This window comes from Macrotis lagotis, chromosome 1 (assembly GCF_037893015.1).
Source record: "Macrotis lagotis isolate mMagLag1 chromosome 1, bilby.v1.9.chrom.fasta, whole genome shotgun sequence".
In the NCBI taxonomy this organism is placed as follows: domain Eukaryota; kingdom Metazoa; phylum Chordata; class Mammalia; order Peramelemorphia; family Peramelidae; genus Macrotis; species Macrotis lagotis.
In genome coordinates, this window is record NC_133658.1 from 655,712,388 (window position 1) to 655,725,136 (window position 12,749).

Below are 12,749 nucleotides of genomic sequence, written 5' to 3' on the forward strand. Positions count from 1 at the left end.
GTGGAGGAAATGTTAGTGCATGATCTGTTTGCAAATGATTGTGTCCTCTATGCAGCCTCTGAAGCAAAGACGTAACAAAGTATGCATCAATTCTCTACCACTTGTGCTCATTTTGGTCTAACAGTTAACACCAAGAAAACTCGGGTGCTCCATGAGGCAACACCACACCATCCATATATGGAACCATTGATTACAGCAAATGGAGAAGTTTTGAGTACTGTGGACAAGTTCACTTACTTTGGCAAAGTCCTTTCCAAGGAGGTACACATTGACAATGGTGTTGACACTCCCACTGCCAGAGCTAGCTCAGTATTTTGGAGACTCTGAAAGAGAGTATGGGAGAGAAGAGATATTAATTAGACTGACTGCCAAACTGAAGGTCTACAGAACCATTGTGCTGACCTCATTGCTATATGCCTGTGAAACCTGGACAGTCTACCAGCACTATGCCAGGAAACTGAATTGCTTCCATTTAAATTGTCTTAGGAAGATTCTGAAGATCACCTGACGGGAGAAGATACCAGATACTGTGGTCCTATCGCAAGATATGCTGCCTAGCCTGGCATTCCACCTATACAACTATAATAGGCTGGACATGTTATTAGAATGCCAGATGAATATTTGCCAAAAAAAATTATTTTATGGAAAACTCACACAGGGCAAGAACTCACAAGGGGTTCAGAAGAAGTGATATTGGGATACCCTGAAGAACTTTAGAATTGATTGTAAGCATGGGAAACACTGGCATAGGACTACCCAGCATGGTGTGCCCTCATCAGAGAGGATACTTCAATCTATAAGAAACACAGAAATGAAGCAGCTCAAAGGAATCATGATATACATAAATTAAGACAACCTACCCCAAGTGTTCACAAGGACTATTTGTGCCCAACCTGTGTGGTACAGCATTCTAAGTTTGTATTGGTCTGATCAACCACAGTCAGACACACTGTAATTTGTCTCAGTCATAGTGGTCTTCTTTAATAACAAAGGATAAGAATCAACCAATCAACCAATATGGATTGTAACCTTGACCATGAGCTTTTTCAGAGCAGAAACTGGTATTTTTCTTTCTTGGTATCACCAGAGTTTAGCAAAGTATCCAAGCATAGCAATTAGCTATTTAATAAATGCTTCTTGACTGAACAATTAAATTCAGTAAATTCATTAATTTTTTCTTGGTATATTTTGTTGTTGCATCCCCTACATTTCCCAGTTATTTCCAGCCCATCTCAAATAGTCATCCCTTATAGCAAAGGATAGAAAAACGTTTGGAGAAAAACAGTGAGCAGCAAAATTAAACAATATATTAGTCAAGTCTGGCATGATGATATGCATTTTGTATAAGACAGTAACAAAAACACACATAAAAAGTCTTAGTCTTTATGTAACTTGCATCTTACTGGAGAAGTTTACATTTTTTAAACTTGATAGCTGTTTTACAGAGGTGCCTTAGTACTTCCATAAGTTTTGTCACTTGTTCCAGGTTGGCAAATCCATCTTTCTATCTATGTCTACATTTGTATCCATGTATCTCTCTGTCTGTCTGTCTGTCTGTCTATCTATCTATATATAGATATACATCTATGCACTAATGTGTTTATTTATATATGTGTATCTCTGTGAATATGTATTCATATGTGTGTCTTTGTCTATATATGTGTGTGTGTGTGTGTGTGTGTGTGTGTGTATATATATATATATGTATGTATGTATATTCTGCTGATGAGTTTATTTGCAAAGCCTTTCTAATGTGGTAGGCCAGACATGAGCATGGGTATTTTTGATCCTGTTTCCCCAAAGTCATTACCAGGTTCACATCTTGATGAAATGTTGGAAATAGGATTTTAGTAAGCAATGAATCTGAGATCATTTTATTTGAGCTCCAGATAAGAACTAGACTTGTGATTTCACTAATACAGGAAATTTCCAAATGAGGAGACTCCTACCAGTACAGTTCCACATGGTTTGGTTTGGTTTGGTTTTTTTTTCTGTAACTTATACTATTATCTCAGAGAGATGTTTAGAGTACTGAGATTATTATTTAATTTTTTTTCCAATTACATGTAAAGGTAGTTTTCAACATTCATCCTTTTGCAAACTTTGGGTTCCATATTTTTCTAACACTTCCCCCCCCCATCTCATGACAGTGAGCAATGTGGTAAAAGTTATTTATATATGTACAATCATGTTTAACATATATCTATATTAAAACTAAGGGGAAAACCCAGGCAAAAGAAATAAAAAAATGTAAAAGAAATTTTTAAAAGGAGCACAGAAGTTAAATGACTTGCCCAGATTCAAATGGCCAGTAGAGTCAGAGGCAGGACTTGAACTCAGGTTTTCTTCCCCTCTCTGTGGCTGTCCTACACATCTGTTTTTCACAGTATGTTTGTCCTTCCTCTTCAAAGGACAGCCTCACTTTCTCCTCCAGAGCCATCTGGGTCACATTGAGTGATCAGATATGAATCAGGACAAATGGAGATGGCCCTGGATGTGAAGCATTCAGGGTTAAGTGATTTGCCCAAGGTCATACAGCTAGTAAGTGGCAAATATCTGAGACTGGATTCCGACTCCTGTCCTCCTGTTTCTAAGACCAGTGCTCTATCCACTGTAAAGAGCCCTGGATTTGAAGACAAAAAGTGTGATCTTTATTCCCAACTGTATTTTTTTTGTGAGAGTTTGAACAAGTTGCCTCTGGATTTCTTCATCAGTAAAATGGGATTGGATGAATTGATCTTTGAGGTCCTTTCCAGGCTTTATAGCCTGGGATCTGTCTTGAGTTGAAAGATGGGTTAGTAGAAATACAGAGAGAAGCATAGATGCTTAAAGATAGAGTTGGGTTGAGCCTGGGATGCCATGCAGAAGACCTGGATTCAGTTATTGTCTCTGATATTCACAAAGCATAGAACTTCTCTGTTTCCTCATCCATTGAAATCAGAAGCTGGGGTGGGTAAGGATTAATTTAGGTGTCTTCTAAGACTTAGATATCTTATAACTCTATTTAGAGTTATGATCTATGATCATGTGTAACTTAAGTCCTTCAATTTACAGGCACAAAACCGAGGACTCTGGATTTCCAAAAATCAGAACATGTTGTTTTCCCTAGAAGTTAAAAGAAAAAGAAAAATCTCAACTTCCAAACCATCTTGGTTGCCAATTTCAATCTAACTGACAGGTTTTTATAAAGCTTTCTTTTCTCTTTTACACCTCACTGCCTCCTACCCGGCCACCAAAATATAAAATGCAAGAAAAATAGCAAAAGGAGAGTGTTTGGGGGGGGGACCTCTTTTGTTATTTTTATTTCCATTTCCATATTTCATGTGTCTTTTTTAGACAGCAATGCCTTATAATGCAGAGACCCTGGGTTTTATTCTGTATATATTATAGCTTCCATCTCATTAGGTATTTCTATATGATTTAAAAAATAATCCTCCTTGGATGACCTTCACTAGAATTTGGGAGTCTGACCAGATATCAGTCACATTTTGCAAAATCTTTTATATACATGTTCTTTCAGAGCTACTGTAGGATCACTTTTTTAAAAAAATTCTAAAAATATAATTTGTGAGAAGAGACTAGAAAAGTTAAAAGCAGGAAAACTGGAGGAAACAAAAAGCTTTTGTCCAAAGCCATATTTCCTGGAGCTTGACCATATCCTTTGTCATAAATTTGGACCTACTGCTTGTCTGGGTGTTCTTCTGTCACCTCTGTAGCTGCCTATGGTTCACCACTGTGGCATCTCAGTGATCAGCTCCTTTTCTCTTATTGGCAATTCTTGGTTCCCTGACAAGGTCACGTAGCTAGTAAACATCCAAGGTGGAATTTCACCCCACATCCAGACAAGGCTCTTTCACTGTCCTATGTTTCCTCCTAACACTTGGAATTTTAAATTTTAAAAGGCATACCCTCTAGAACTGGTTATTTTCTTTAGAAATCTTATACCTACAATTCATGACATCTAAGTGGCAGGGGTACTTTATTAAGTCATTTTAACTTTCCTCAAATCTCTCATGATAAGCACAGTCTCTTTCATAATTTAAACTCACAAGTTTTATAAGAATATAATTATTTGTCAACTTATTGGTGTTGATAGTGGTATAAACTTCAATGAAAACAGTGCTAAATACATGGAGTGTGGGGTAAGGGATGTTTTTTAATCTTCTCTACCTTGCTATTGCTACCTTAATGCTTTGCTTTGTTTTTGGTGTTTCTGTGTCAAATTAAAGACTTTCTTAGAACTCTTCCTTGGTACCTGAAGAGATATTGTGGGATCATCAAAAGAAAATGAGGACTGGTTAGGGAAAAAAAAAGATATATACTCATTTTTACAAATAAGAAAACCCAAACTTAGGTTAAGTTATTGACCTTCCCCCCTCATAGTTGGAAGAAAGAGTTTTTAAGATCTTCCACAATAGGCAGGAATTTAGCCTAGTCCTAGGGGTTGCTATAGAGTCAGGATTTATTGTTAATATCTTCTCCACCAAAAATAATAAAGAAATTCAATATATAGTGTTTAAAAAAATATTCTTGGGGAAAGTGCCCAGAAATTAAGTGAAGTCAGCAACTGTTTACTACTAAGCACCTATCCTCTACCAAGCCAGTGTGTTAAAGCCTGGGAATATGAAGAAACATAGAAACAGTCCCTAGCCAAAAGGACCAGGGAAGACAACATGTACACAACTAATACAACAGACAGAAAGAAAAACAGAGAGGTGGGGGAGAGATTGAGAGCGAGAGAGAGAGCGAGAGAGAGAGAGAGAGAGAATATTAAGGACTGGGAAAGCCTTCTTACAGAAGATAGACCTTTACCTGAGAACTTACAGAAACCAGGGAAGCTTAGCTGTCTGAGATGGAGAGAGACAGAATTTCAGGCATCTTAGATAGCTATTAAAAATGCACCAAATCAGAAGATGGAATGTCTTTTGAAAAGAACAAGGAAGTCAGTATTATAGGATCTTAGAGACTAGAGGGGAGTAAGGGTTAAGCAGAGTGGAACAATAGAGAGGGACCAAATTATTAAGGACTTTAAAAGCAAAGTAGGTAATTTAAATTTGACCCTAGAGGTAATAAGAGGCCACTGGAAGTTTTTTTGAACAGGGAGGTGATACAATCACACCTGCTTTTTGGAAGCTCACTTTGATAGCTAAATGGAAGTTGAATTGGAATGGGGCAAGGCTTAAGCCAGAAATTCATCAACAGGCTATTGCATGAAGAGTTGAGGGTCTGCACCAAGAGGGTAGCATTATCAGAGAAGAGAAGGGAGAGATGTGATGATTGTAAAATCAGCTAGACTTGACAACAAATTGGATATGGCAGGGGGAGTCAGAGAGAAAGGGGGGAGTATGACATGTAGGTTGTGAACCTGGGGGACTGAGAAGATGGTAATAACCCAACAGTAATAAAGAAATTAGAAAAGAGGGAGAATTTGTAGGGGGGGGAAAGATGAGTTCAGTTTTTGACATGTTGAGCTTCAGAAGAATTCTATGACATATTCAATTTGAGATATCCAACAAGTAGTTGAAGATGTCAGACCAGAAGTGAAAAGGTAGAGATTAAAGCAAGATAAGAAGATCTGAGAATTATCTGCATAGAGAAAATAATTGAATTCATGAGAATTCAAATGAAGTAGAATTAAGAAAGAAAAAAGAGGGCTTAGGACAGAGCTTTGGGGAACACCCATGATTAACAAGTATGACTTAGATGAAGAACCTATATAGGAGAAGGAGCATTCAGATGGTAGAATAGGAGACTCAAAATAGCATCTCAAAAATCTAGAAAGAAAAGATTATCAAGGAGAAGAAAGTGTCAAAGGTTGTAGAGAGATCAAGAAGAATGAGGATAGAGAAAAGGCTTGGCCTTTAAAACAATAAAAACAAAACAAAACAAAAAACAAAGGGGAAAGGACTTAATTGGTAACTTTGGAGAGAGCAGTTTCAGTTGAATAATCATATGTGAAGCCAGACTAGAAGTGAAAAGAAGTGAAAAAGACAGTAGGATAGGTTTCTCAAGGATGTTAGCATGCAAAGGAGATGAAATATAGAACAGTACTGTGGGACATGATTGATCAAGAAAAGTGTTTTTGTTTTTTTTTCCCAGATGAATAAGACATTAACTTATGTTTAGGCAGCAGGGAAGTGGCCAGTAAAATACAGACAAGAAAAGACAGTAAAGAGAACAAGACAATAGCTTAAAACTGCACCAAAAAATCTTCATGGTGCTCTGTATGAAGGGGAGAATCTGTCGATTGTAACCTTTGACATAAGTTGTACATGAACAGGGGTTTGCCTTGATCGGTAGAAGGATTCATCTTTTAATGGAGACATATGTGACGGAAGAGGAAGAGATAGTGGTGGAAGACAACTGAGTGTTATTCACTCGGTGAATGGCTTCATTTTTTATCAGCAAAATATGAGACAAGGTTGTGAGGTGAGAGGTTGGAGAGGGGTTGAGTGATGGGAGATTTGAGAAAGGAAGAAGTGGTATTCACTATAATGAGTAGGATAGTGAATTGATATGGAGGTATAAAAGGATTGTCTTGCTGCTGTGAGGGCATAAATGGACCCAGTTTGCAAAGTTTCATGATCAGTTAATAGTATTTGTTCCTCCATTGTTTTTTCTTTCTTTTTTCCTTTCTTCTTCTCCCCAAAATGCATCAAACTTTAAAATATGAAACAGCAAACCAATCATAATTCTAGCTAAAGTGATGTTTTTGTCTTTGGTTTTTCTAGATGAGAATTCTCCAGCCAACTTTTGGGATTCTAAGAACCGAGGTGTGACTGGAACACAAAAAGGGCAAATTGTATGGAGAATTGAACCTGGGCCCTATTTTATGGAACGTAAGTAAATGTCTTAAGATGCAATGCAGGGTGACTGCTAAGTGTCATATGAAGATATAGAAATCTATGACTGACATAGATAATTTATTGCTGTATTTTCTGATGAATACTTTTTAATAACATTTAAATATGTATAATATGTTTATAAAAACTATTTAAATAGTTATTAGCTTTAAATAATGTAAAACTTTAAAGAAACTTTTATGCAGTTTTCCCTCAATTTTGTATCATAGAAACTTAAGGTCACAAAAATTTTAATGTCATATGGAAATCATCTAGACCAGTTCTTTTTTGTAAATTAACAAGCTAAAGTCCAAGAGATACACAGTTATATATTTCATACAGTCTAATTAGTGGGGGGAGGCAGGACTAAAATAAATTCATGACTTCTGTTACAATACAATACAATACAATACAATACAATACAATACAATACAATACTCTTGTATTCCTATCACTATACTATAATTCTTTTGATTATAGAAAATTTGCAGAGTAAATAACTAAAAACTGTCTATATAATAACTGTTCCCTGGAGTATGATATATTTAAGTCTCATAGTTTATTTAGTATTTTCTACATCTGCTATTTTTAATATTTATCAAGCCAGAGAATTCCTTAGTTGAAAAATGAATCTTCTCCATAATGTTCATGACAGTGGTCATCTAGCACATTTAATTTTTCATCTGTGGAAAGTTCTGTCATTTCTAAATTTGATTTTTTTTAATAGGGAAGGCTTTGCAAAAATAGTTTGAATATTTGATTATCTAGCTTTTCTTAATGTATCAAAATTCCTATATCCTAGGAATACTGGGAAGCTTGAGATAGTAAAGGGGCAGTAATTTTGGAATAAATAAATACATACATACACACATAAATAAACAAACAAACAAATAAATAAATAAAACATTTATTAAGAACTTAAGATGTGCCAGACACTATTCTTAGTAGTGGAAATAAGACCAGCATCCTTTTTAAAACCCTATTCCCATGCCTCATCATTGTGTAGAGGTGACTCTTTAAGGGTATACCACTGGAGCATGAGATCCATCAAGTTCCATTGTAGAAAAGTCTTGAACTGTTGTCCTGACCACATAACCAAGTATACTATAGTTCCATGGATCTTTCCAGCTAAGAATGAAGAAGCTTATAACTTGTTTTCTGATACTTGTTGATGAATTTCTTGGCCATAGCAACATATGAAACAAACAAACAAAAAACAATGCAAAATAGTACTCCATCTTGTATAGACCACAGATTTTTCATTGGGATATATCATGAATATTTTATTCATGAAGAGAATTAGAATATTGAACATATTAGGTATCAAATGACGTAACAAAAATCAAATCAACTATTTTTAAAAGGCAGAAAATGATTAGTTATTGATGTGATAGTCATTTTTGTAAAGATCAATGGTAATATCAAATTAGAAAAGAGAGAAAGAATGAGAAACATGTAATCACAGAACCCAAGGATTGGAAGGGACCTCATTGGCCAACTAGTCCAAACTTTACACAAAAGAAATCCCTACTTTAACATATTTGGCAAGTGCCAGCCAACTAACCAGGCAAATCAAATCTGATCTATTTAAACAAATTGTTGACCTCCCAAGATTGGTTAATGGATAAAAGAACAGAGCAACCCCTAACATTCCTATAGTCATTGTACTTTTTGGAGGTGTGACAATGTATCATTGCCTGTTCTCCCATCCCTTACCACCTCTTTAGGCATAGCTAGCTACCCAAAACTCAGAAACAAACTGGTTCTTGACTATTTATTGTTTCTTCGTTCTGTGAAATGGTTCACAATCAGAAATACATATCGTTTTATCAGTGGAAATCACAATAATGAAAATGTACTCCCATCTCCTTTGCATCTGTAATCTAAGGGCCACTGAACTGTTGCATCTTCTTAGCAGCTCAAACTTCCTATTTGTGTATTTCTCCTCCTCCTCAAGTGAGAACCACAGGGCCAGTTTTTCTTTTCTGTTGTATTCTCAGCACTCATTAAATTGCTTTGAGTATTGTGTTAGCATTTGGCATTCACAAAGCACTTTATATGTTAAGTCATTTGTCCTCATCTGAGGTAGATGATATTATTATCATTTTATAGATGAGGAAACTAATATTGAGAAAAGTTCGATGACTTGCTCAGGGTTACTCAACTAATAAATTTTTTTTCTGCAAGATTGGAACTTAGGTCTTCCTGATTCTAAATCGCCCACATTAACCATTCCATTACACCTAAGCAATGTGAAATACTTTTTGATTTAATTGTTTGTACCACTGTTCTTTCAGATTTTCCGCAATGGCCTTTTATTTTCACATGGAATAGCTATAACGATAACTGACTGTCATTTCTCTTCTGTTTTCTGCCCTGGGGTAATTAAAGAATAACGGTCAGCCCATTTCAAAGACAGAGGCCTTCACAAAAGAAAATCAAATGTATTCAGGCTTATGAAACACATATAGAAGTATATTTTTAAAAGCATGCAAATCACTTGTAGTACCTGACCACATTTCTGCAAAGGGTGAGATTAAAAATATGACTCATACTCAGCATGGAGCTCTGACTCTGAGATGCTTTAAATAGGAACCATAAAGATGAAAAATGTAATGAGAACACTTGGAGAGATTATTCATGTTTTAGAATAATTTATAGCTGGTTATTTGGATTTGTGAATCTTTCCCCTTTTTAAATGACTAGAAAAATGATGTATGATCCATAGGGAGAAGAGCTTCATTTGAATTTCATGTGTAAGATATTTTGAAATTCAAAATTTAGCATTTAAGTCCTTGGAGTACTAGGTTAAATTCAAAGAAGAGATCTGAGGATCTTTATGGCAAGACCATTTAGGAGAAGGGTAGTATGGAGGAGAAGACACTTCTAACTGAAATTTTAATACATAAAGACATGTTTTAAAAATAATAATAATGGGGGTGGCTAGGTGGCGTACTGGATAAAGCACTGGCCTTGGGTTCAAATCTGGTCTCAGACACTTAATAATTACCTAGCTGTGTGGCCTTGGGCAAGCCACTTAACCCCATTTGCCTTGCAAAAAAAAACCCTAAAAAAATGATGATGATGATAATCTGTCTGACATATGCTGGCTGAGCAAATCCCAATCCCTTAATGGCCTGGGCAACTCTTTTAGATCATAAATTATAGAGAAAATATTGACCTACAAGTATTTTCATTGGCTGAACCCCATGCCAGAAACCCACTTTGTCCTCCTTCCTGGAAAACTGTTGCCTCATCTCCATCTTCTGGCTTCCTTGATCTCCTTCAGATCTCAGCCCAAGTTCCTTATTGCAGAATCAAGAAGCCTTTTCTAGTCCTTATTCTTAGGACTTTCCTTCTGAGACTCCTTACAGTTTTTCCTGTATACATTTCCTTTGTTCATAGCTTGTTTCACTTGTTATCTTTCTCCCTGTCCTCTCTATTAAATTTTATGAGCTTCTTAGAAATAGGGTTTGTTTTTTGCCTTTCTTTGTATCTCCAGGATTTAGTACAATATCTGGGACTTAATAAATGCCAGTTAACTAGCTGATCAATTTAACTATATTGGTAAAGGAAATTTCTTCATCTAGGTGACTAATAATAATAACACATTTATATAGTTATTTAATGGTTATAAATGGTTTCTTGTAAGGTAGACAGTGTATTTTATCCCCATTTCAAAACAAGTAAATTGAGGCTTAGTGGGTTTAAATTATAGAACTAATAAGTGACACAGATGATTTCAAGAACCAAGAAAAATCCACTTATGTTTCATTCATTGTGGACAAAACCTATATATCAAAAGTGGTATTAAATAGGTTCACAATTAGATATTTAAAATTCAAAAGATTCTCACTAAAAAAAGTTAACTTTTTAACTGGAAAAAGCCTGAAGCTTATTCAATTATATGTGTTTGTGTGCGCGTGTACTTGATGTTCAATCAGTTTCACATGTGGTCTGATTCTTTGTGACCCCAGTTGAGGTTTTCTTGCTAGAGATAGATACTGGAGTGGTTTGCCATTCTTTCTGCAGTGAATTTTACAGATGAGGTTAAACAAGGTTAAACAACTTCCCCAGGTCACATAGCTAGTTAGTGTCTGAGGCCAAATTTGAATTAGGAAGATGTGTCTTCCTGACTCCAGACAGCTTTCTAAAATACTGCACCACTTACCTTCCCCCACACACACATTTATCCATTGCAAAACTTTACTCTAACTTTTTAAATGACTCTCCACAAGGAAATAGAGATCTTCCTTAGACCTCCTCTTCAGGATCCAGAAATAGAACTCCTACCAGTCCCTTTGGGTAAGTCTCCCCTGCCTCCTCACAATGACCTTTTCAACAACAGTATTCTGAGTTCCAATCCTAGAGTCTGAGTTCAAATCCCAACTTTTCTATTTTCTACCCGTGTGACTTTAGGCAATTCAATTACTCTCTGATCTTCATTTATTCAAAGAAAGTGCTAAAGGAGATGATCTTGAATGTTCCTTCAGCTCAACCTGCCAGTCTTGTACCTGCTTTCATGATCTTGGAGCCCTGTGGCCAACTAGGTGATTTTCCTAAAATAGTGATTCTAATGGTTTGAGATTGCAGGTCCCAATTTCAATTAATCTTCCAGTCTTAGCCTTCCTCAAAGCAGGGATTGCCGGGTGTGGTCTACTACCCCCTGGTAAGTCTGTACATATTGTTGGGAGGTGCAGTGACAGAAAAGTTAAGTAAATGTATATGAAAACTAAATCTAAGTATGTTCAAGAAAGAATGCTAATAATTGGGTGTCCTGGAAAGGTGTCTAGTAGGAGCTTTTGTCTTGTGACCTTCCTTTTGCTCCCTCAACCAGTTTCAAGGCTAACTTTGTTTCTTCGAGGACCATTATCCATTATTAAAATAAGAACTTTACTGCTTTGTGTAAGGATAGAAATCCTCAGTAGTAGTCAGCAGGAGGGGTCAGATGGTCTTATTCCAAATGTTAACTCTTGCATTGACTTCTTCCCTCTCTGCTTTCCCCCTCTTCCTATCTAATTTCCTTCCCTTTCCCCAATTTTGAACCACTTCTTCCCATTCAGTTTTAAAGCACATCTGAAATTCAAAAGATTGACAGCTCTTATTCTCAGAAAGTTGTGCTCCTGTTTGTGCCAGAGGATAAATTTCTCTCATATTACTAAAATTCAGAATAAGATTCCTTTGAAGTCTGAGAGAATTTAGTAGTCAAGGAGAGATGTCACTCTTGAACATTGAAAAGGATATCTCTTAACAAATTATCAAAGAATCAAGGTTCCATTATTCAGTTAACTATGGCTTCAAGCTTTCTTAGGGAGGGAGAAATAAGAAAAGACTTTTGAGATGTTTTATTGCTGTGTCTTGTCTTTATATCATAGTCATTTCTAGGAGAATAACCCTGCTTTGTGACCAAAAAATAATAATTAAGCAAAAGTATTGACCACATCTGATGACATTCTGCATCTCTAGTAGTCATTATCTGTCCATTTTATTATTATTATTATTACTATTTTTGACTTTTAAAGTAATCTCTTTTTTTTTATGCCATTGTCACTTTATACAATGTTTTTCTGGTTCTGCTTATTTAGGGTTTCATTTTCCTCAGTGTTTAAGGAGTGATTGATCTTAAGCTATTTATTTTTAACTCATTTTTCAGTTGAGACAGCTGTGGTTAAATCATAGGTTATAAGAGGCAGAACCAGCATTGGAATTCAGGTGGTGAGACTCCCATTTCATCACTCCTTCCACTATACAATACTGTCTTCATTACAGTGTCATATTCCATAGTTTATTCACCAATTCCCTATTGTGGGTACCCATTTTTTCCAATTCCTTGCTGCCACAAAGAAGGAAATCATCAATATTTTGTCTTATGTTGGATCCTTTTCTGTTGTTGTTCTTTTAACCTTT

At 35.9% G+C, this 12,749-nt stretch overlaps 1 protein-coding gene across 6 annotated transcripts in view; it reads left to right on the plus strand.

Moving 5' to 3' along the window:
- HECW2 (HECT, C2 and WW domain containing E3 ubiquitin protein ligase 2) overlaps positions 1–12,749 on the plus strand; it is a 449,633-nt gene that overhangs the window by 266,644 nt on the left and 170,240 nt on the right. For all 6 annotated transcript variants that reach the window (XM_074215431.1, XM_074215435.1, XM_074215432.1 and 3 more), the window contains one exon: positions 6,732–6,839. In XM_074215431.1, coding sequence (XP_074071532.1) covers positions 6,732–6,839 — 108 coding nt within the window. The remainder of the gene's footprint in view (positions 1–6,731; positions 6,840–12,749) is intronic.